This window comes from Poecilia mexicana, unplaced genomic scaffold, assembly GCF_051168715.1.
Source record: "Poecilia mexicana isolate PSO_F unplaced genomic scaffold, ASM5116871v1 scaffold_4, whole genome shotgun sequence".
Taxonomy (NCBI): domain Eukaryota; kingdom Metazoa; phylum Chordata; class Actinopteri; order Cyprinodontiformes; family Poeciliidae; genus Poecilia; species Poecilia mexicana.
In genome coordinates this window covers 18,809,863-18,830,729 of record NW_028263373.1, presented here as the reverse complement: position 1 = coordinate 18,830,729, position 20,867 = coordinate 18,809,863, and the positions used below count along the sequence as shown (strand labels likewise).

Sequence of the window (20,867 nt, the reverse complement as noted above, 5' to 3'; positions counted from 1 at the left end):
ATGACTTTATTAACCTCTGATTGGGTAATTCAAAATATTTTTATTGAAGCAAATGATAGCTTGTTGAAGGGCAGCCACTGTTTAATGGCAATGTGACCAAACACTATTGTCATGCATGTAAAAATTCAACCATAAAATTAAAACTTTGTCAAAAAACTCACTCAGTCACAAAACCATAAGCACTATAATCAATTGATGGTTTGTTTTGATCTGTGTTTTCATGACGGTTCTCTAGGTGTGATGAAAACATTATCTTTCCATGCAACCAATAAAAGCCCCAACTAAAAGGAAAATGTATTCAGATTTATCACCCAAAACGAAATATGCCCTATGGAAATAAAAACTTTTAACATCCTATCCTCTTAGTTACGACTTAAACAAGCAGCAACATGAACAGCTTGACTGAGGAAGTGTCACATATTCATGATTTGAATGCTGCTCGGCTGAGAAAATGCAGCAGTTCAGTTATGGTGAAGTGAGACCAGGCTTTTTTTTTTTATGAGAAACCTTGATATACAACAGAGGTGGGCGTTGTGTTTGCGCAAAGTGCAGGCACATCATTTGTTTGTGTCGGTGTATAGAGTGCAGCATCCAGCATGCACACAAACAGAAAACAAAGAGTCTTTATTTCCAAGTGGAGGAAGGGCAGCAGTTCAGCCACTAAAGTTGACTATCTGTAAAATCTTTCTGCCTAAACTGCTGAATAAAGGAAAAAATATTTGTGCTTTGTTTCTTTAAAACTGAATGCACTGCATGGAGTGCTCCTCTAAACTGAAGCAGCTGTGTTTGTGGCTTTATGTACAATGCCCTGCAAAACAGTTCAAACCACTTGAACCTTTTTCGCTTCATAGCCACTAACCCCAGCATAATTTAAAATTATTTTATGTTTTAGACCAACATGAAGTAAAACAAAAATGAAATATTGTTTTTGAGAAATATTTCACCAAAGAAAGATCTGAAGATTTTGCAACTCATCTAATACAGATTTTGGGGGGTATATCTGTAGCATCATTTGACATCAAAAGACTGACATTTTTGTTAATTCCTATTTGCAAAACCATTTTGGCAATTATTTGGCCACATGTTTTAGATCATTTAGATCTTGCTAAGATATCCAGTAATGATCCATTTTCAGTTGTCTGGCAGAGGCTACCAGATTTTTTTTTAATGTTCTGGTATTTCACAGAGTTTGCAAATGCAAGATTCCAGGGAATTTGGAAGAAAAAGAGCTCCACAACACAACATACTTGAGAGAGGTTATGAAGTGCTCTTCAAAATCATTTATTTTATCACTCACTCTGGATTGTTTGTCACAAAAATGCCCGATCTGAATGTCATCCTATCCCAAAGCATAATTATCCATCAGAAAGTAAAAATAAACCTACTTTTCCTGTAGCAAAAAAGTCTGCAACATGTTTTTGCACATCTAATATGCACATGTTAATAAGTGTGCAGGGACTGTGTCAGGAGTCCACTTCTGAAATTAATGCTGCTGCTTTAAAGCAATCCAGTTTCCTGAGTACTCAAAAACCAGTTTTGAAAACTGCTTAAAGGAAATGTTAAAAAGTTCAATACATGATACGGAGCTCAAAGCAGAAGTTTAGCCTAACAAGTCCACTTTCTTCTACCTCCCCCACCAAGAGTTAGATGCTAAAGTACAGCAGAGATACTGACTAAAACACAGTAAAAATGTACCTAAAACTTTTACAAGCAGACTGGAAAATACTTTTTCTTCTCATTGATATAAAAAAAAAAAAACATTGAGGTGTTTTTCACTTATAGCTTCATGATGTTACTATTACTGCATAGTAATAGACACATTTTCAGGTCTGACTTCAGCCTGTCTGACTGACACTGAAAGTTTCAGATGATTGACAACTGAAAAAGCATCTGCACCCGGAGCCATGTTTGCAGCAGCATGAGGGCTTTTCGCAGAAAAGCAAATCAGGTTGAAAACGTGACAACACAACTGCAAATGCCAAGATTCGGTTTTCAAAAAATACACACAATTAGACTCTTAGGTTCAGATTATCGGAAACAGCAGCTTTATTAAAAGCAGTTTGAAAAACTGAGCTTTACAAAACTAGGAATACATTCTCACTGTCCTATTTGAGTTTACTGTAGCCGTAAGAGAAAAACAAAAAATCTCCCATGAACAAGAAGAAAAAAAACAAATGCATTATTTGCAGTTTTTGTGACCACACACTTCCCCTTCTAAAAAATAACCAATATCCTGGATTCATGGTCAACTTACTTGTTTTCCACTAACGCACGAGTATTGTTACATATCCACAACAGCAGTTACTATATGACGAAGCGTTTCACAAAAATGAGATAAGCAAATTAGCACCAGGGATCAGAGAACTTTCAAGACCGTCCTAGGGGAAAATGACAGTTAGATAGTGTCAGATTGTGACTGCATACATACAAACTCCTTTAGATGCAGAGGAGCAGTGGAAACTCACACTTTTAAACCTGACAAGGCTGATCTGTGATTCTGTACACTTGGATTGTGTTCTTAAAATGGTTTCATTTCACCCAAAAACCCTCTTGAGGTGGTGAGTAAAACGGTGAAAAAACGCTGTAGACACCACTGATGAAAAAGGGATTTAATTACTGACTTTTAGATCGGATGTTGACAAATCCTTAACGATGTCTTAAAATCAAAAGTATTTATAGTTTTATATAGAGATTCAGTATGTTTTAGGAGGGCCAGATATCTGCATTGCTGTATGGCCTGATACGCTTGAATTTAAAACAATCTCTGGGGCCTGACTCCACCTTTTTGTCTTTACCCGTTAAACAACTAATAATCTGTTGCCAACCATTAATAGGTATTGTTTTGCATTGTTAGGTCTGATGTTTTCTGGATCAAAGAAAAAACTATGAACAAGTATCTACTGCAGTGACCTTCACACACATTGGCGCACCAGTTAAAAATGTGCAAACAACCAGAAACAACCACATTTTCTCAGAAATGTGACCCTATGCTGAAAATTTATAAAATCTAATCTTACACATTTATTAAAGATAGTAAGGATCCCATGCTAAGAAATATTATTATTACATTATTGTATATCCCAAAATATATCCAAAAATAAACTCAAATAGATTTTTTTAGAAAATTTAATCTCTCCTCCATGTCTTCTTATTTTTCAGGTATGCATATGACACGACCAAGAAGCCCAGCTCTTGGTGACGCTTATGCAAACAACAAGAGAACATGCCCATAGAAGTAAAGCTCTTATTTCAGAGCTGCACTGATTCAGAGCTGTAGCAAAGACATGGCCCAGATACCCACAAGATGTTATCTACGTTTTAATCCTATATCTACAAGTGACGTCAGAAAACACAAACATGTTTTTGCCTAACGCAGCAGAAACTTTAAGGGGAACTCTGTCAGATGATACCAAGATTGAGCCACTCCAAGCCGAGCGCTTACTGCCAATGAATACAAGGAGAAGCACCATGGATGATGTGGGATGCTGTGTGTTTGTTTTTCCTCCAGAAGCTTGGAACATGTAGCAAGAGTGCAAGACGTTATAAACACTTAGTAATAATTGCCAACGCTAAAGACAATACAAGTCATAAACTCCAGTCTGCTAGTGCTACTGTCTTGCAACATTTGAATGCATCCCTGCTCCAACACACCGGACTCCTGTACAAGAAGCTATCAATAAATATCTGGTGGACTCTGCCAGAATGCTGAACCAGTTCTTTTACTGGAAACATTTTCGAAAACATATATGACTTAATCACGACAGAAATTGTTAAACAGACAATTGTTAATCAACCTTCTTCCAGGGCTTTTTCAGTCTTAAATTTCACTGAAAGCCTGTCCAGTGAACTGAAGAGACGACTCAACAATATTATTTAGAGACAAACTGTGCAGATGTAAAAGGTCAAAGGTCCCTATCCCTGCATGTTTTTACTTTGTGAATTTATATAGGAGAATACTAAATGCTATTGGTAAAAGGGGGATGTTGTATAAAGTATTGTTGTGTCAACAGTTGTGCTATTAATTTCTTAAATTGGGATCCCAACCTCCTATTGAACAAAGATTTGAAATGGATTTTTCTCAATGTTTATAATTTCAAGGTTTCTAATCTTTTCAAGGTTATGTTTCTGCAATAACAGCTAATTTTATAAATGTGTTTATTTTTATTTTTTTACTCTGTGCTCCGGCTCCCAGCAAATGTGTCTGTTTCTGCATTGAGTGGGCGACATTTAATCAGTCATATAAAGAACACCATTTTGATGCATTAACATTATTTCAAGCATATTTCTAGTTGAGCTAATCTCTGACAGCAATAAAGTAAAGATCAAATTTTGCCAGTTTCACTAGAAATAAAACTATTTGGTTCGAGGAAATAGTTGGGTGAAGTTGATATTTGTGGTTTGTCACAGTAACTCCTGACATTTGTGTGCTGATCACCCCACACACACAGTGATGTCTTTCATACAAAAACTGGTTCCCCTGACTAATATTGCAAAATGTGTAAATACAGTCAAAGCACAATTAATCATACATACAAGAAATATATTATTAGATTCTGGGGTATCAAAGTCTTTTACAGAAACTGGAAAGGATCTGAAGATTTACACCCGTTCATTTATTGGCGTTGGGCCTCAGCTTCTTTTCTGGGAGGTAGCTGACTGTGGCGTACTCTGTCTCATTGGAGCCCAACTCCACAGCTGATGAGGGTCTCTTTGGGAAGTCCAGGACGCTGTAGACCAGTGACTGGTCAGTCGTGCTAACTGACACTTCAACTGTTTCCTGCAAACACAGTCAGATATTAACTTACCGATTAGGGGAAATGTGAAACATTTACTTTGACCCGTGTGCTCTGAAAGGTTTAAAAAATATGTGTACCTGTGTTGTAGGAGTTGAGGATCTCTGTGGTCCTTCTTGTGTTTGGTCTGCATTATGAGCACAACAAGGAAATGTCATATTCTAAAATGTTCCATGTAATAAGAACAATATTTTTCTCTTGACTGTCTATATAAAAAGTTTAGCTTAGATTACTGAATGGGTTCAGTAGGATAATTGAACACATTTTTGTCGTTTAACTGGTTTTCAGCTGGCAGAACAAAACTAATAGGCTGACGACAAACTGATTTTGTTACGGGGGTGCAGGAGCCTTATTGTAGCAGGGCTGGGTCTTCTAAGGGTTAAAATGCACCCTTTATTTTTTGTGTTTTACTCCAACAATAAGGTTAAAAATGGCATTGAAGTTATAAGTCATTGGAGAGAATAAGCTATATTCCATTTGTCTACTGTGTAAACATTCTCATCCTTCCAGTTGGTGCTAATTAATTGTAAATATAACTGATTTCTTTAGGTAAGTTTAGTTATTTTTGAAAATGAAGATAATCTTTATGAGTAACCCATTTTCAGAAGGACATGATCATAACAGCATGTGAAGTGTTTACTTTGCAGTGTGCTGTAAAATCACACGTCGCTATTAGCATAAACTAGTTGGTTTGTTAACACGACTGTATCTTCGTGATTGAATTGCTGATAATGACTTAAATCTTACAGTCTCAGAAAATGTGAAAATTGCACAACAATTTTTTAGAAATGTTCATGTTTAGATGTTTTTGAAATAGTCATATCATTACTGACTACCAGAGAGAAGCCTGCAGACAATCATGTCACCAGCCACAAGGAAAATAAGACTTTAAGTTCATTAATGTAATCTGGCAGTTCACAGAATGCTGTAATCAAACATATTAATGGGAAGTTGAGTGGAAGAAAAAAGTGGTAGGAGAAGGTGAGACAGCAGAGAACTGCAGGCTTGTCAAGTCCAGTCCAAAATTTGGGGGAGCATCAAAAGAAATGGACCGAGGCTGGAGGCTTTTCAGTTTATAAAAGACATAAAAATGAATGTTTTATATTTTTAATAAGAACTAACAAAAGCAAAAGTGGCTAAACTAAATTTCCTGAGTTTTTATGCACAAACACAGCACATTAATGAGAAATCAGAAGGACACTTCATTCTTAGTAAAATTAAAAAAACACAAAAACAAAATCCATGGCCCTGAGCAAAAGTTGAACCAGCTTGCTGTGATAAAGGAGTGCATAGTCAGCAAAACTCTTTCATTTGTGAGCACGGAGGAGAAACAATCTTCATCAGTGGCTTCTGAGGTCAAGAGACTCAAAACTGCACAGATTCAAAGTAGGCCAAAAGGGTTTGCCTCTGAAATGACAGCACACTCAAGGTTCTGGTGTTTTCTTTTATTTTTTTTATTTCCACCACTCTCTCTGCGATAGTAGCTACCATTAAATTTGCATGCATCGAGGCAGAATTCCTCTTTGAAAAGTATGAATCATCGCATGCATTAAAAGGATGTGAAACTGCAATCTGGTTTGCATTTTCAGCATCTAACCACACAATTGCACATTTTTTTCCACCAAATAAACATTGCCGTCTCGTATGTGTGTTTGGTTGAAAAAAAAAGTCATGTATATACACATTCCAGTAATCAGCAGAGGTCTATACACCAGACGTGGAACGCAGTGACTAAGAAGCAGTCATCATACCAAGTCAAACTTTGAGATATAAACTGGGATCCAGATGCTGCATATTTTATTAAAAACAACCTATCCCCAATTCTGGACAACAAAATAACTCATCTTTTTAGAAATTTGGAAAAATAAATCATATTTAGCAAATTGATTAATTAAGCAAATAAAGCAAAGTTTTTTTCAACTTACCTTTTGTTTTTGGAAGACAGATGACCAAGAATGGAAGCAATGCAGCTAGCAGAAGAAATGGAGAAACCACAATAACTGTGACAATCTGAGAGGAAAAGAAACTGGAACTTCCATTGCTAGATGTTTTGGTGAAGGTGCTCGTCTCTGGAGGAACTGTGGGAGTTAAAAGAATATGAAAATATTTACTCATCTACTATGAAAGAGAAGTTTTTCGTTATCGGGCTATTTTTAACAGAAAACACCAAGTAATGATTCTAGAAAAGACGCCCTGGATCCGAATTGAAACGTTGCTTTGTGACAACATTTGACATGCAGACTAATAATGCTAAATGTTCTGTTTCATTAGTCCTAAGCCTGTTAGCTTTAAGATCTGTTCCCCTTATCCAAATTAGTTGGTTTGACTAAATTATCCTTTCATGTAAAGGTTTACCACTAGGTTTTAACTGGTAATCTTTGTTTGAATTCCAGTTTAGCTTGAAACTGACTTGTTATTTCAAAAGTCTGAGTGATGTCTGGCAAACTTTACATATTTATTGGACAAAAATGCTTTTTGAAGAGTGGCTAAAGGAAATTGACCTTTGTGTCACACCATATTTATTCCCCAGGTAATCAGAAAGCTGTTGAGTTTAGTTATATTGCAATCCTAATTTTACTTTTATGACTGTGTTTGGTTTTTTGCCATTTTTCTTCCTTTATTATCGATATTGCATTTTTATTGGGTTTTGATATAAGTCGTTTTGATTTGTAAATGTTTGTGTGTTGCTGAGAGTCTGGGCCAGGTCTTTTTAATCTCAATGAGGCTTATTACCCAAATAAATAAAGGTTACATACATACATATTATGTTGTATATTATGATGTAAATCTCAAAATAGTTGATTTTACATAATAATTCCCTTAAAAGAACATACAAGATAAACTATTATTTCTCCATATAGTTTTTGTCAATTAATGTATTTACTCAGATGAAAGGTTGGATTTTGCTTAATATGGCAGTGTGAGATTTTATTATGACAGTTAAAGACTTAATAAAAATTAGTTTTCGTCAGGAACAGCTAACATGTGAAAACGAGCCATAATTACCAACGTTATGCACCAGTCATACACAGATTAATTGTGCACCCATTGGTCGGAGGTTTGAGTCAGCATATTATTGAAGTAACACAGGGGAAATAAATATGGAGTGGAAAGGGTGAAATGAAAAACTAAACTTACAGACTAGTGATATTCTAATGATATTAAACATTGAACTGCATCCACTTGTATGAAATAGTTGTTAATGATAATGACTTATGTACAGTAGTACCTTTTAGTGTAAGTGTAAGAAGAAGTGGGATCTTACCTGTGGTGGTTAGGTTGTCCTCTTGAACAATCAGCTTCACTTTATTTTTGCTAAGCGTTGTAATTAAATCTATGACCAAAATGGCCCAGTAAGTTTCACTGTGGTTTAGGCTCAGATTGGTGATGTGAAAACGTATGGAAGAATCTTCAGGGTAAATCTTAAATTCATCTTTGTAATATGGATATTCAGAGATTTTTATTTCCTTTTCTGGACATTTGTAGACAACAATGTGACTCTTATCTGTGATGGTTTTGTTAAATTTGAAGTGAAGCGAGATGTTTTGGCCGACGATCCCAATGACATCTGCATGGCTGGGGTCTGTAAACAGTAATTACAACAGACATTTATGAAGTACTATGAATACATATATAGCAAAACAATGTAAGAAGTGTTAGAATAATTACTTATACTTTGGTATGGATTCAAAATGGTGGCCTTTTTATTGTAAATAGTTACTGTGTTTTATTCTTCTTTGAATAATTCATATTTACAAATTTTGTTGACAATGATGGGATCCAATAATCAAATTAATCTCATAGTTAGAAATATATATCCATTATCTATGAAGGCAAGTAAGACAAAATAAGTCAAAATTACACCAAGACTCTAACACGGTGGTTAAAACTCTACAAGAGCTGAAGGAAGAAGCTGAAGACGTTCTTCATATTTGTCTAAATTAATTTCTATATTACATTTTAAAACAAAAACAAACAAAAAAAAACTGATGGTATGCTAGCTTTAATTGGTCGCCTTTTGTTTTCGTCAGAAATATTTGACATGGGGAATTAAAGATAGATGAAAAACAACAAACATATATTGCATAAAAAATGGTTTTGAAGCATGAGCCACAAATTTAGTTGGCTTTAAAAATCAAGAAAAAATAATTAATTCATATCAGTTTAGCTCATTTACATAGTGCCAATTTACATGTAAACTCAAGGCATAATTAAATATCTTGTAGGATTCCTTTAGAGTGGCTCGTATTGGTGTTTGACTTGTATTCATGTCAACTGGATTCGCTAACAATGCCTGAGTGTGGAAATATTTATGACTGAACACAGTAATGTAATTATTCCCCCCCAAAATTATCCAGTATAGCATTTCAGGTATGTGACATTCACATTGTCCCACTTTTAAGTCTATTTTCAGAGGTGAAAAACCGCAGTAGACGCCACAACCAAATTGTGAACACTTCCCTCAAGAACTACAATGAGGAATATATCTGTTGCACTTAAAGACTCACCATGTTGAATTAACAGAGAGCAAAAATGTTAAAATGTCAACAAATCCCTCCTTCACACACAATGTTAAATACATGAACAGGGGCAAAATATCAAATACGTAAATTAAGTTGTTAATCTTTAGAGAAAAATCCTAAAAACTTATAAAACCAAAAGTCAACCAGCAATAGTTATGAATAAAACATCTTACCATAGAAAACCATGTGAGCTGTGACGATTAAAACTAACCCAAGAGGCTTTGTGAAGCCGTTTTCAACCATGATTAAAAAACGCGTTCTGCTTGCAGGCCTGCCGTGATGGCCTGTCCGATTTTTGCTCCTACAGATACTTTGACTGTCGTTGTTAACGTCCAACCTCAGCTTTTCTCGTCAAGTAGTAGTAGATTTTTTTTTTTTCTCCTCTACAAGGAGGAAGCAGTAGGCAGGAACTTGCACAAACACCGACGTATATCAGCCTACAGCATCAGAAGCGCCTCCTGTTTCGAAGACTTCAAAGAGCTTCATGGACATGTGGTGTAGACTGTGTGGAGCAGGATGTCACGCGCATGATGTGAATTCAGGAGGAGCAAATATTTCTGTCAGGTTTCAGAAGAGAACCACTTAAAACTGACACATAAAAAACCTGGTTTCTTTTTATATGGTCATTTTTCAATTGTCCTTTAATTAGAAACCTGTTCATAACTTGACAAAACAAAGCTTGATGTAGATTTTGAAATGCAAATCTAGTCTTTCATTCAGAAGATAACTAGAGTTGAACCTACCCAAAATCAAAACAAGTCAGGTGGAAAATGATCTTAAAAATGTCTAAATTGAAAAGAGGGCAAAATCCTGGATGTTTTCTTTTCTTTGTGAGTCACAGTATTAGTTTTGACTTTGACCACAAATTATTACATACAACAAATTCAAAATTACCATTGCTTCTTTCTGTTTTACTTCACTGGAGTCATATTTTATAAGTAATCTGTTAAAATGGTATGGATTAATATTCAATTACAGCATTCCTATGAAGTGCAATTTCACTGTATATTATTCAGACTTTGTCTCCCTTTTCCCTCAGTTTCAGTTGCTCAGAATTTCCAAATTTCTCTTTTTAATAACTCTGACCTATGACTCATTCAGACATACAATTACTTATGAACCCAGGTGATTAATAAGTGTTCTATTTTTAAATATCAGAAAACTTAGCAAAGAACCACATATAAATTATTCTTCAGGGACCTTTAAATGGGGCTACAGAGTGATGCAGCTGCTAGTATTGTTGCCTTGCAGCAAGAAGGTCCTGGGTTTGAAACCAGGCCTTGAGTCTTTGTGTATGGACTTTGCCTGTTCTCCCTGTGCATGTGTGGGTTCTCTACAGATACTCCGGCTTTCCCCCACAGTCCAAAAACAAGACTGTGATGATGCTCTCTAAATCCTCCTTAGGTGTGCATGCACCATGCATGGTTGTTTGTCTTGACTGTCTCAGTGTTGCCCTGGCAACCTGTCCAGGGTGTACCCCACTTCTCGCCCATTGACCACTTGAGATAGGCACCAGCTCCGATGGCGACCCCCCACCCCCCAGGAATAAGCATGCAAGATAATGGATGGATGGGTTTTGAAATTAGCAGTCTGTCAACTCAACACCATTTTTTTAAATTTTTGATTAATACCACAGTTTACAAGCTGTTAAATGGTATTTTGACACCTGTTTCCCTCAGATTCCATAAAGTCAATCCTGGATATCTTGAAGATAAGACATTCCTTCTGGAGATTCTTTTGCTTTATTTTGTTCTCCACTTGTCCACTTTCCTTGTTTATCTTGCTTAATGTGCCATCATGGTGAGGTGAAGTTAATGATTGAAAAAGCACCTTTCAGGACAGCACATTTTACAGAAAACCTGGACAGCTAGTAAAATATTACAAGAAGGTTTAAATATTAAGAGCACAAAATTACAGACTGGTTGAAGATCTTCTACTAGCGAGGTGTACCTAATAGAGTGGTTGGTCAGTGTAGATTAGGGGATCTCCAGGGTGAGACCCTAACATGTTGCCTATCTTGAACACACCCAAACCCTTGCCAGGATCCTGTGCTACTTGGTCAACACTATGAAAATGATTAAGCAATATATTTAAGCTGCTAGAAACCTCTAGAAACCTTTGTGAAACCAATGTCTGAAATAGAAGCTGCCTAATAAAAGTGATGATAAACTTAAGTGAAAGTACAAATCACATTTGTCAAGCTATAGTTTTTTTTTTCCTGAACTGTAAAGCGTTTTCTTCTCTTAAAGCAGAAAAAAACATGTTTTTCTGTATTTCTTATAATGAAAAAACTTTAATTTGGGGTATTTCTTGGTGAAAACTGTGACGTTCAAACCCAGTGGTTTGTTTAAGGGCTTAAAAGGTTACTTTTGCAGATGTTTTTACCACCTAAAGTGACTTTCATATCTGATTACAAACCCACACATGCAAAAATAAGGTTGCTCTCATTGCACTAAACTGTAAACATAATGCTCAGAGTTTTCATATCTTGAAAACCGATCTTGAGTTTTTGCTCATTTTATTTCCTGGTTTACATTTATTATGTTGTTTTGAAATATTTGTGGTCATGGTGGAATAAAAGCTTCCTCAACATCCAACCACTTTTAAAATTAATTATGCTCATTGTATGGGCAAAAAAGCCTGAGATTGACAAAAAAAAAGAACATATACTGTAATTCACACATATCACACTTGCAACACCACACAGGAAGTGGGGGGCTTTGAAGATAAAACACTTTCAGCAGCCTGAGAGGGATTTTGTTGGTTGGATGTGTGGTTTCACAATCACCACTTTGGGGGTCGTCTCAGTGTGGAAGAGGAAATTGAAAATGATGATTCAGCTGCGAGTCACACTAGATTTTCTGTTATTTTGTGTTGATGTGTGCATATTTTTCTTAGCTGGGTTTAGAAACAGCAGGAGACTGGGAAAAAAATTAATTCTGTTGCTAGGATGCTATTTAGCAGAGAATAATGTAAATAAAATCCCAAGGAGGAACCAAATGTTGCACCCCATCAATCTGGGAAGGGGTAGAAGGCAAACCTCTCTTACAGAATCTGAAGTGATGGGGCATCCAACCTCAGTCCTCAAGGGCCAGTGAGCTGAAGATTTTAAGTGTGTCTTTTTTTCAACACAACAAATTTAAGTATCTGAATTGCCTCCTTTGCTTTATAACTCTGCTAATATATACAGGGAACAGGTACTTAAGGAATTACTTTAGCTACAATTGCTGTAGTGTGTCAGAGTTTTTTTTTATATGTTGGAGTACACAATGGTAAAATAAAAAAAAAAGCTTGCATGGTTTGTTTGGAAAGGTTCCCAGCCTGAGGGAGCTGTGGAGATCATTAAAGCTACATCTGAATCGAGCACAAGCCTTCTGAAACAATGTCTTTGGAACAGAGACCAAACTGGGGTTGGTTAGTGTACAGCGCCTGTTTCAAAGGAAATAACTTATACCACCTACAGCTTGGTGGTAGAAAATTGCTGAGTTGTGTTTAATTTGCTGCAACAGAACCACAGCACCTTGCAGTAATTATGAAAACCCTCAAGTCCTCTGCCTAACAAAGTTTTCTGGGGTAAAACAAATCTACCTGCCAAGAAGCTAAAGCTTGCCCAAAGCTTGGTTATGAAGCTGGACAATGATCTTTCACCTTATCTGAAATCTGTCTCTTGTACCCACCAGAGTTTGATGTCAATAAATCCTATAAACATGTCTTTTAGCAAATCCAAATCTGGGGGAAAGGAATTAAGGAATCACAATCACTGATATTCAATGGGAGAAGTCTTAGAGAATGTTCATAAATGCTCTTACATTGCAAGACACTGGTTCAATTCAAAGATCTAAACTGTTTAAACTTTAAATAATGCAATTGTTTTACGTTCCCTGTGTTCACATTTTCATCTCTTCACACCAGGACCATTGTCAAGGTGGACAAGTCCAGCAAACTATAGAATTTGAGGAACATTAAATGGTAAAACAAAATAAAACATTTTGGTAATCAATTTTCCCTTAAAAAATAAAGTTTGTAGGCTTTCCACTGTGTGCCCCTTTAATTAAAAGAACTGATAAATTACCACATTGAATAGAGTTATGTAGTTCTTATGTTGGTTAATGAACACAAAAGTCTCCAACCTGTAAATACATCTTTTATATGTTTATTCAGGGCTGGAAGTGTGGAGCCATAACATTTTCAGTCCTTGATGCACATATTGAAAAATAAACCTTTTTTCCTGAGGACAAAATTTAGATGCATATGTGTTTTTAATTCTCAGAGTTGTATCCTTACGCCATCTTGTGGATTGATTTGAACCATGACAACAATTTGCAGCAGCAGCCGCCTCGTGTTGTTTTCCGTTCTCTGACACTGAACAGAAACCTTCACATTTAAAACCATTCACTTCCTCCATGACGTTACGCTTTGCATTGCATGTTACTGAAATTACTTCCATGTGCATGCTTCAAATCCTTATGTGCGCTACTGCTGTTTATAGGGGTATTATTAGAAAACACAAAACAGCTTTTTTGTGCAACTAATTGAGTTTAATTGTAGTGGCTGCATAGTTTATTGTAAATGTTTCATTCCCAAAGCTTCGCACTTCTTCATAGTGTTTTATTTGTTTTTGACAGCATAAAGCATTGCAACCGTATCAATTTAGATGTGTCTCATGATATGCACTTTGGTTGTTCTACCTCTACAAAAGCAGTCAAACATCTTATTGTCCCTCAAGTGTGTTCGTGTCACTTATCTCTCCACCACAGTCTGCTTTTTTTTCTCTTCCTGTGCAGCAGTGCTGACTGAAACCAAACCTCGCCCCTCACATTTCACAGGTTTTGTTGCACAGTGAATCCTCTGGTACGCTTGTAGGAGTCTCAAATGTCTGTGGGTGAGATTCTGCACGTGTAGTTAAACATGCATTGGTTATATTAAAACCTCCACTTTCAGTGTCCGGAGAAAAGGTATGTTCAAAAGTCTTTCTGTCTTTTCTATACATGACATAGACTTTTACAATTCCACTGCTTAGCAACATGGCTGAAATGTTTGTGCAGTCATCCAGTGCATTTAAACCACAGTGAAACAACAACTGAGTGTTTATTTTCACATGAGTGGTTTGGCAGAACAGACCAAACAAAGGGTGATGTAATGCTGAGAATCTGACTCGGCTGCCATTTGCTGAGAGACGTTCTTTGAGCGTTTAGCTGAGCTTTATCTTGTACAGCAGAGGTGGGAGGAAGAACACAGACTGATGGGAAGGGAAGAGCAGGAAAGCCCTTATTGCCATGGCAACTGAGAATACCAACTCTGTTGTTAAACGCTGTTTTAACAAAACAGTTGGGGAATGGGATGTCTGCACCACCACTGTACGCCACCCGCAACTCGCCGAGGCACACACAAACACAGACACACAGCAGTCAGCACGAAGCGTGATTTAATGACAACACACTGGGTGGGCACGCTGCTGCAGACTCACATGGTGTTATTGATGGTTAAAGATGCGGTGTGTATACGTTCATTTATCATTAAAACGTTTACAGACTGGAGGGCAGATAACTGTAAGAATTTTGAATATGCTGCTCCTGATGAATTGCTTTGATTCAGCTTCTCATCTCACCCACATGGTCATTTGTCTTCATGAAAACACTTCTCCATCTGCTCAGCACCAAACAGCACACATACAGACAGTGCCTTGTGAAATTATGCATACCCTTTGAACTCTTTCATATTTTATCACCATAGAAATCAACATATTATATTTAGATTTTATTATGGGCTTGAACCATACAAACTGGGAACATCATATATGTTTTTAACATGTATCATTTTCTAATGTAAGCCATCTTCACTCTGAGACCCTAAAAAAAAGTCATCAAATGGCTGAATTGAATCTGCTAAGAAGTTTAAAGCATTGCTTGGTTAACAAATAGCATCCCAACTAAGCCTAAACTGGCTTATTTATTAGAGAACCAGCCTAGAGGCATATAGTGCCCCTGGAGGAGCAACACAGATCTACAGTTCAGGTAGGAGAATGCTTTGAACAGGCGCCTATTCTATTAGTTGTGGACTTCATAAATTTAATATTGATGACAAGTGGCAAGAAGAAAGCCATTGCTGAAAGAAAGCCATGAAAACTTTGTTTGCAGTTTGTTTCATATTGAATTCCATTGTTGATATAGAAAAGGTATAAAAGAAGGTGCTCTGGTAAGATAAGGTCAAAATTCAATGTTCTAACCTCTGTGCAAAATGTTCTGTGTGGAGGAAACCTAACGTTGCACATTAGCATTAATACAATATTGTGATCTTTAACCCTAATGGTGACAGCATCATTCTGTAGGTTGCTTTTGTGACAACTGCAGGGAAGCTGGTCAGACTTCATGTAAAGATGGATGGAGATAAATACAGAGTAGTCCTAGGAGAAAACCTTGTAAAATCTTCAGAAGAAATTAGACTGCAAAGCTGATTGCACTGAAGTGTGGTTCTACAAAGAATGTAAAAAAAATGTTTGAATGTAGAAACATTCTTCATTAAGAAATTTTCAAAAACATTATTTTCACTTCACTACACAGCAAATTTGGAAGTGTTCCATCAGCTCCTACAGAGTTAAATTCAACACTTTGAAAGTGTCTATATTGGTCCGCTCTGGATGGTGTAGAAGTTACACTTTTGAAAGTGTTATTTGTGATCGAGTTGAATCAACACTCACAGTAGTTGAAATCAAATACACTTCAGTGTTAATCTACCCAACACTAGCGTATATTGTCAAAAGTTAACACTATGAACGTGTTAATGTAACACAGAACAGTGTAAAGTATATATTAACAGAAATCTGAGTTTTGAAATACTACTGACAGGATGTGCTGTAGTGGTGCAGGGGTAAAGTACAGCCCACATATGAAGGCTCTAGTTTTCAATGTGGCTGTCATGGGTTCGCTTCCCGGTCTTCCCCTTCTCTCATTACCCACTTTTTTTTGTCAATTTACTACCAAATAAAAGCCACTAGAGCAATTAAAACCTTTTTCCCCCAGAAACTACTGGCCATCAATAATCTCCAAATTCATTTTAAGACATTAGATGCTACAAAAACACCAGCACCACTCACAGAATATAATTTACCTTTATTTCAAAACATCAAACAGCACTGACAGCAATATACAACAAAGGTCATACATTCATGGTACTTTGCACTGAAGGTGAAGTGTGCTTTGAAAGTTCATTGGAAGCGGCCATGGATGGTCTTGTGATCACTGATGGTGAAGTGTCTTTGGTGCTGCTCTTGTTTTTGCCAACATGAAGGAGGAAGACTTCCAGTCTGGAAGAAAAAACAAGAAATATAGCAGAAACATTAGGATAATAAATAAATATTTTAAAAAGTAGTGTGAGCAAAACTAACCAGACTCACCTGTGTGTGTCACCATCATATTCACTCAAATTACTCTGCCCACCTGGTTTACAAGATGAAGCATAAAAAAGTCAGAAATAATTACTAAAGAAATTAGTCAGCTTATAGAAAAATTTTGGACAGCATTAAAAGTCGTGCCAACCTGTCTTAAAAAATGTGTTGAAGTCATCATAACAGACTTCAGTCACCAACATGACACACTAACAAAGATAAAACATTTTGGCAGTTTTTAGATGTGCCACAGGTACAAAACCCCAGAGTCAAATGGCTCAATTGCCTCCTCACTGTGTAGATATGTTCTCCAGAGTCCTGCTAATCACCTAATTATTGTATTCAGGTGTGGTGCAGCAGCGGCACATCTAAATGTTGCAGCACAGTGGTCCTCCAGGACTGGAGTTTGACACCTGTGGCATAGATCAAACCAATGCTCCAGCACAGCCACTCCCCCATTTTGCAGTCTACAGCCAAAAACTTAAAGAAAACGACCCCGCAGCTAAATAATGCTAACTCAAATGGCCTCCGGATTTACCTGACAGTTTCGATGTTTGGTTAAGATAATAAACAGTCGTATATACCGTGATATCCAAACAAATAAATGTACGTTAAGCGAACTGTGTATATGAATCGATACTCTTGTGTAAACGGAAAAATAATGCCTCCATAAAAAATTGTCAAAAACATGATCATTTTAACATTAAACTTACCTTATTATAATATTCTCCAGACAAGATGCCATACTGCTGCCTCCGCTCCTCAGGCAAACATGTGACGCAGTAGCGGAACAAGACGGCGTCGGTTGGGGGGCGGGGTCTAATGACCGGGCCCAAATAATAAAGCTCATGATTATTTAACTTTACAACATGGACATGTCCGCAACAGCGGAGCTAACAAGTTTAATCACCACAGAGAGCGACTATGTCATTTTGAAGTCCATCTGACATGAAGAACAACAAACCAAGAGAAGAACAGAAACAGGCTACTGGTCACTAATGATGAAACAACACAAATTCAAAACACGTTAACGTAATCCCTAGAAATGCTCTAGCTAGTTTGGCATTTATTGCCAAGTGCCAAGTTCAGTCACCAACATGACACACTAACAAAGAAAAAACATTTTGGGAGTTTTTAGATGTGCCACAGGTACAAAACACCAGAGTCAAATGACTCAATTGCCTCCTCACTGTGTATATACGTTCTCCAGAGTCCTGACCGGGTGACAAGCTTTACCCAGAATGCACCTGGAGACAATAAGGACTATTCATTTGTAGTTTTGTGTGTCATAAAGTTAAATATAAGAGTGAAAATAAAGCCAGTCATGTGGCACAACATTTTATTCAATATTTTACACTCACTATGTCACTAAAATCAGTCAGTCTGGTAAGGTTTTTAGCAACATGAGTCAACAATGGGGCACCCTACTATATAAGCTACTGGGGTATCATAATTTGTCTTTAAAAGTAGAGGGCTTTGATTTACAGTTCTTTTCAGATGTTAAGAAAAATTTTAATCTCTGAAGGCATGTAATCCCTCCCAGGTGGGCCCCTTGCAATCCCTACTCTATCTTATCTGTTGCTCCTTCCCACCGGTTGATAGTCACAAACATGAGCCTAAACTGAATATTGAAAAGCTTGACAATATTACCATCCGTTTGTGTAGTGGAAGACTGAAGCCCCACCATGTGGTAGTTAAAGGACACAGCAACTTCCAAATGGCAGCAAAATACATCCTTATATTTCAGCAGAGAGATTTCAAACAAATATTTTAACAGTAGGGGAAGGCAGAAATTAAAATGGCTAAAACCAACTTTGTGAGACAGTGTTAAAACTGCAGCACAGTCAGCAGCTGCAGAAAGTTAGAAAATAATGTTTTCAGCTTCCAGAGGGATCGCTTTAAAAGATGAGAGGACTGCTCATGGGTTGCTCATTGCATCATTAAGCTGTGTTTAACAGTTTCAAATAATGGTCATCGTCATACAAGTTCCTTTGACAATGACTGGTCTTCTGTGAGTATCCACAATCGTAGAGGTCTTTAGTTAGTTATGAATAATAGTAAAGCTAAATTTCACCTCTTCTGTGTTTGGACTCAGTTAGAACAGAAGACAGATGCCCAAACCAGGAAGGAATTTGTTGAAACAAACACGTGCTTCGCCATGTCTGCCATGCTGCGTAAAGCAACCTCTGCATCTGTAGGTGTGTAGACCACAATGTGTATACACAGCCGGATTGCACTGTAGAATAAACGTCTCTTCCTTTGTGATCAGAGAAAAACTCAGAAAACGAATGAGGTCCTAGAAAGTCGTAGATGAGCGACTGCGTGAGTGTACATGCAAGCAAAAGACAGATATGCGGTCACTGTTTGCTGTGTGCCTGTGCCAAGCTCATTCCTATAGCAACCAGGAGGGCACAGGTGCCGTCGGCGCATCCAAAAAAGTAAGTGGGGGAGTAAACACAGCGAATATATTATATTCCTCACGGTCTCCTGCATACTCACAGCATGTTACAGAGGACATAAATGTGCGTTTATTAAACATCACGCAGACTCCCACCCGCAGTTTATAAATGTGCTTTTAAGCATGCATCTGCAAAAACGCATCCTACACATGCGTTATGGGAATTACTTTTCAAGCAGGCGGTGGCTGAAGAGGCGCAACCTGCGATGTCTAGCTCGCATAGACTTAACAAAGGCTCGCATCGCACAGTAAGATAACAGGCGCTCGCACACGGACGCGCACGCCTGCAGCGAGGAGCGCATCTGTCACGTTTTCCAGCGAAGGTATTCCCCAGTTTCTGCATGAATAGCCAACAGAGCGCCACGACTCTCCACTTTCATTCAGTCATTTTCAAATGAGTTGAAACTTTTAATTGCTTTTTTTTTTTTTTTTAGAAAACGCAGATATAGTTTGGTTAAAAATAATGAACAAAAACAGGAGAAATGTTTAAACTGATTTAAACTGAATTTGTTTACGATGTTTCTTTAAAATGACAACATTCAGAATATGTTTGCGGTCTACATTAACGCCACCTTCTTCCTCGCCTCTGCTGAGTGTCACCCACCAGAGAAATTGATTTCCCCCCACCCTCCCTCAGCCCCCCTTCCCACCAGTCACATGGAGGTTCGCGGTGACCCGTCGCTCCCTCGATATCTGTGGCAGTCTCTCCGCGATGCGCCTCATTCACGGACATCAGGCATTAGATGCTCATTCCGCTCGTTTATAACTACGCTCTATCCTGTCTTGTTTTTTTACTTATTTATTTTTCTTCTTCTTTTCGGAATCCGCTGAAGTTGCAGTTAGACGGTACCCTGTGTATTTTTAGTGAGACACGACGGCGATGAGAGGCTGGAAGCCGGAGCGGTGCCGCGCTGTGTGAGAACTGAAGCTCCTGCTTCGGCAAGCATGAAGTCCAGGCGAGATAAACTGAAGATCCCCTCTCTGACTTTGGAGTAAGTTCCGCTTTTTATTATTAGTATGTTTATATTTGTGGTGCAGCCGCTTAAGGGCTGTGAAACTGCGGTGTTTAAAAGTTGCTGCAAGAGGGAAATGAAAGCGTTTACGTCCGTGTTGTGTTCAATGTCAACAGACATTTAGAGAAGAGTCACAACAGAGTTGTGACTCTTCTCTAAACTAACAAAAACAGGAATATTCCAAAGCACTGAAAGATACAAAAGGCAGGTGATAACTCACGTATGTATGTTTAAATCTATATCTATATATGTATATATCTATATCTATAATTTTTAAAGTATAACATATACGTGTAGGTGTGTGGTATGCTCTGCAAAGAAGCTGTCTTACACTATAAGAAAAAAATATATACAGCTTTCTATATTCCTAGACAGGTGGTCCACCAGCTTCACATGCTGCGGCTCTAGGAGGCGCTATTTCTTTTCTACGATAGATAGATAGATAGATAGATAGATAGATAGATAGATAGATAGATAGATAGATAGATAGATAGACAGACAGACAGACAGACAGACAGACAGACAGACAGACAGACAGACAGACAGACAGACAGACAGACAGACAGATAGATTTCCATAAGGTTATGTAAAATAAAAAAACTTTTTTTGTTACCAAATACATGTTAATTAGGGATGCAACAATGTGAAAATTTGGGATAAAATCAATATCCAATGTAGATTTTGCTGTTATAGCCA

General features: G+C 37.4%; 2 protein-coding genes and 1 long non-coding RNA gene across 3 annotated transcripts in view; 1 reads left to right on the top strand and 2 right to left on the bottom strand.

Moving 5' to 3' along the window:
* Positions 1 to 2,022: 2,022 nt before the first annotated feature.
* On the bottom strand, positions 2,023 to 9,858 carry LOC106914016 (uncharacterized). The gene is made up of 5 exons (XM_014980513.2): positions 9,490 to 9,858; positions 8,059 to 8,376; positions 6,719 to 6,871; positions 4,874 to 4,920; positions 2,023 to 4,777 (listed from the first exon to the last, which is right to left on the bottom strand). The coding sequence occupies exons 1-5, from the start codon at positions 9,557 to 9,559 to the stop codon at positions 4,610 to 4,612; spliced, it is 756 nt and encodes a 251-aa protein (XP_014835999.2). The 5' UTR covers positions 9,560 to 9,858; the 3' UTR covers positions 2,023 to 4,609.
* Positions 9,859 to 14,154: 4,296 nt separating this feature from the next.
* mast3b (microtubule associated serine/threonine kinase 3b) overlaps positions 14,155 to 20,867 on the top strand; it is a 41,805-nt gene continuing 35,092 nt past the window's right edge. The window contains exons 1-2 of the mRNA XM_014980516.2: positions 14,155 to 14,271; positions 20,024 to 20,150. Coding sequence (XP_014836002.2) covers positions 20,104 to 20,150 — 47 coding nt within the window. The 5' untranslated portion in view covers positions 14,155 to 14,271; positions 20,024 to 20,103. The remainder of the gene's footprint in view (positions 14,272 to 20,023; positions 20,151 to 20,867) is intronic.
* LOC148159966 (uncharacterized) lies at positions 16,408 to 16,824 on the bottom strand. The gene is made up of 2 exons (XR_015762684.1): positions 16,710 to 16,824; positions 16,408 to 16,619 (listed from the first exon to the last, which is right to left on the bottom strand). It is a non-coding gene; the product is annotated as an uncharacterized LOC148159966 (long non-coding RNA).

Bases quoted from the DNA above. Each gene is read 5' to 3' on its own strand.
- LOC106914016 (XM_014980513.2), bottom strand. From the start codon at position 9,559: ATGGTTGAAAACGGCTTCACAAAGCCTCTTGGGTTAGTTTTAATCGTC. The intron at 8,377-9,489 runs GTAAGATGTTTT...TACTGTTTACAG, and splicing joins AGCTCACATGGTTTTCTATG to ACCCCAGCCATGCAGATGTC. The intron at 6,872-8,058 runs GTAAGATCCCAC...TAACTCCCACAG, and splicing joins GGACAACCTAACCACCACAG to TTCCTCCAGAGACGAGCACC.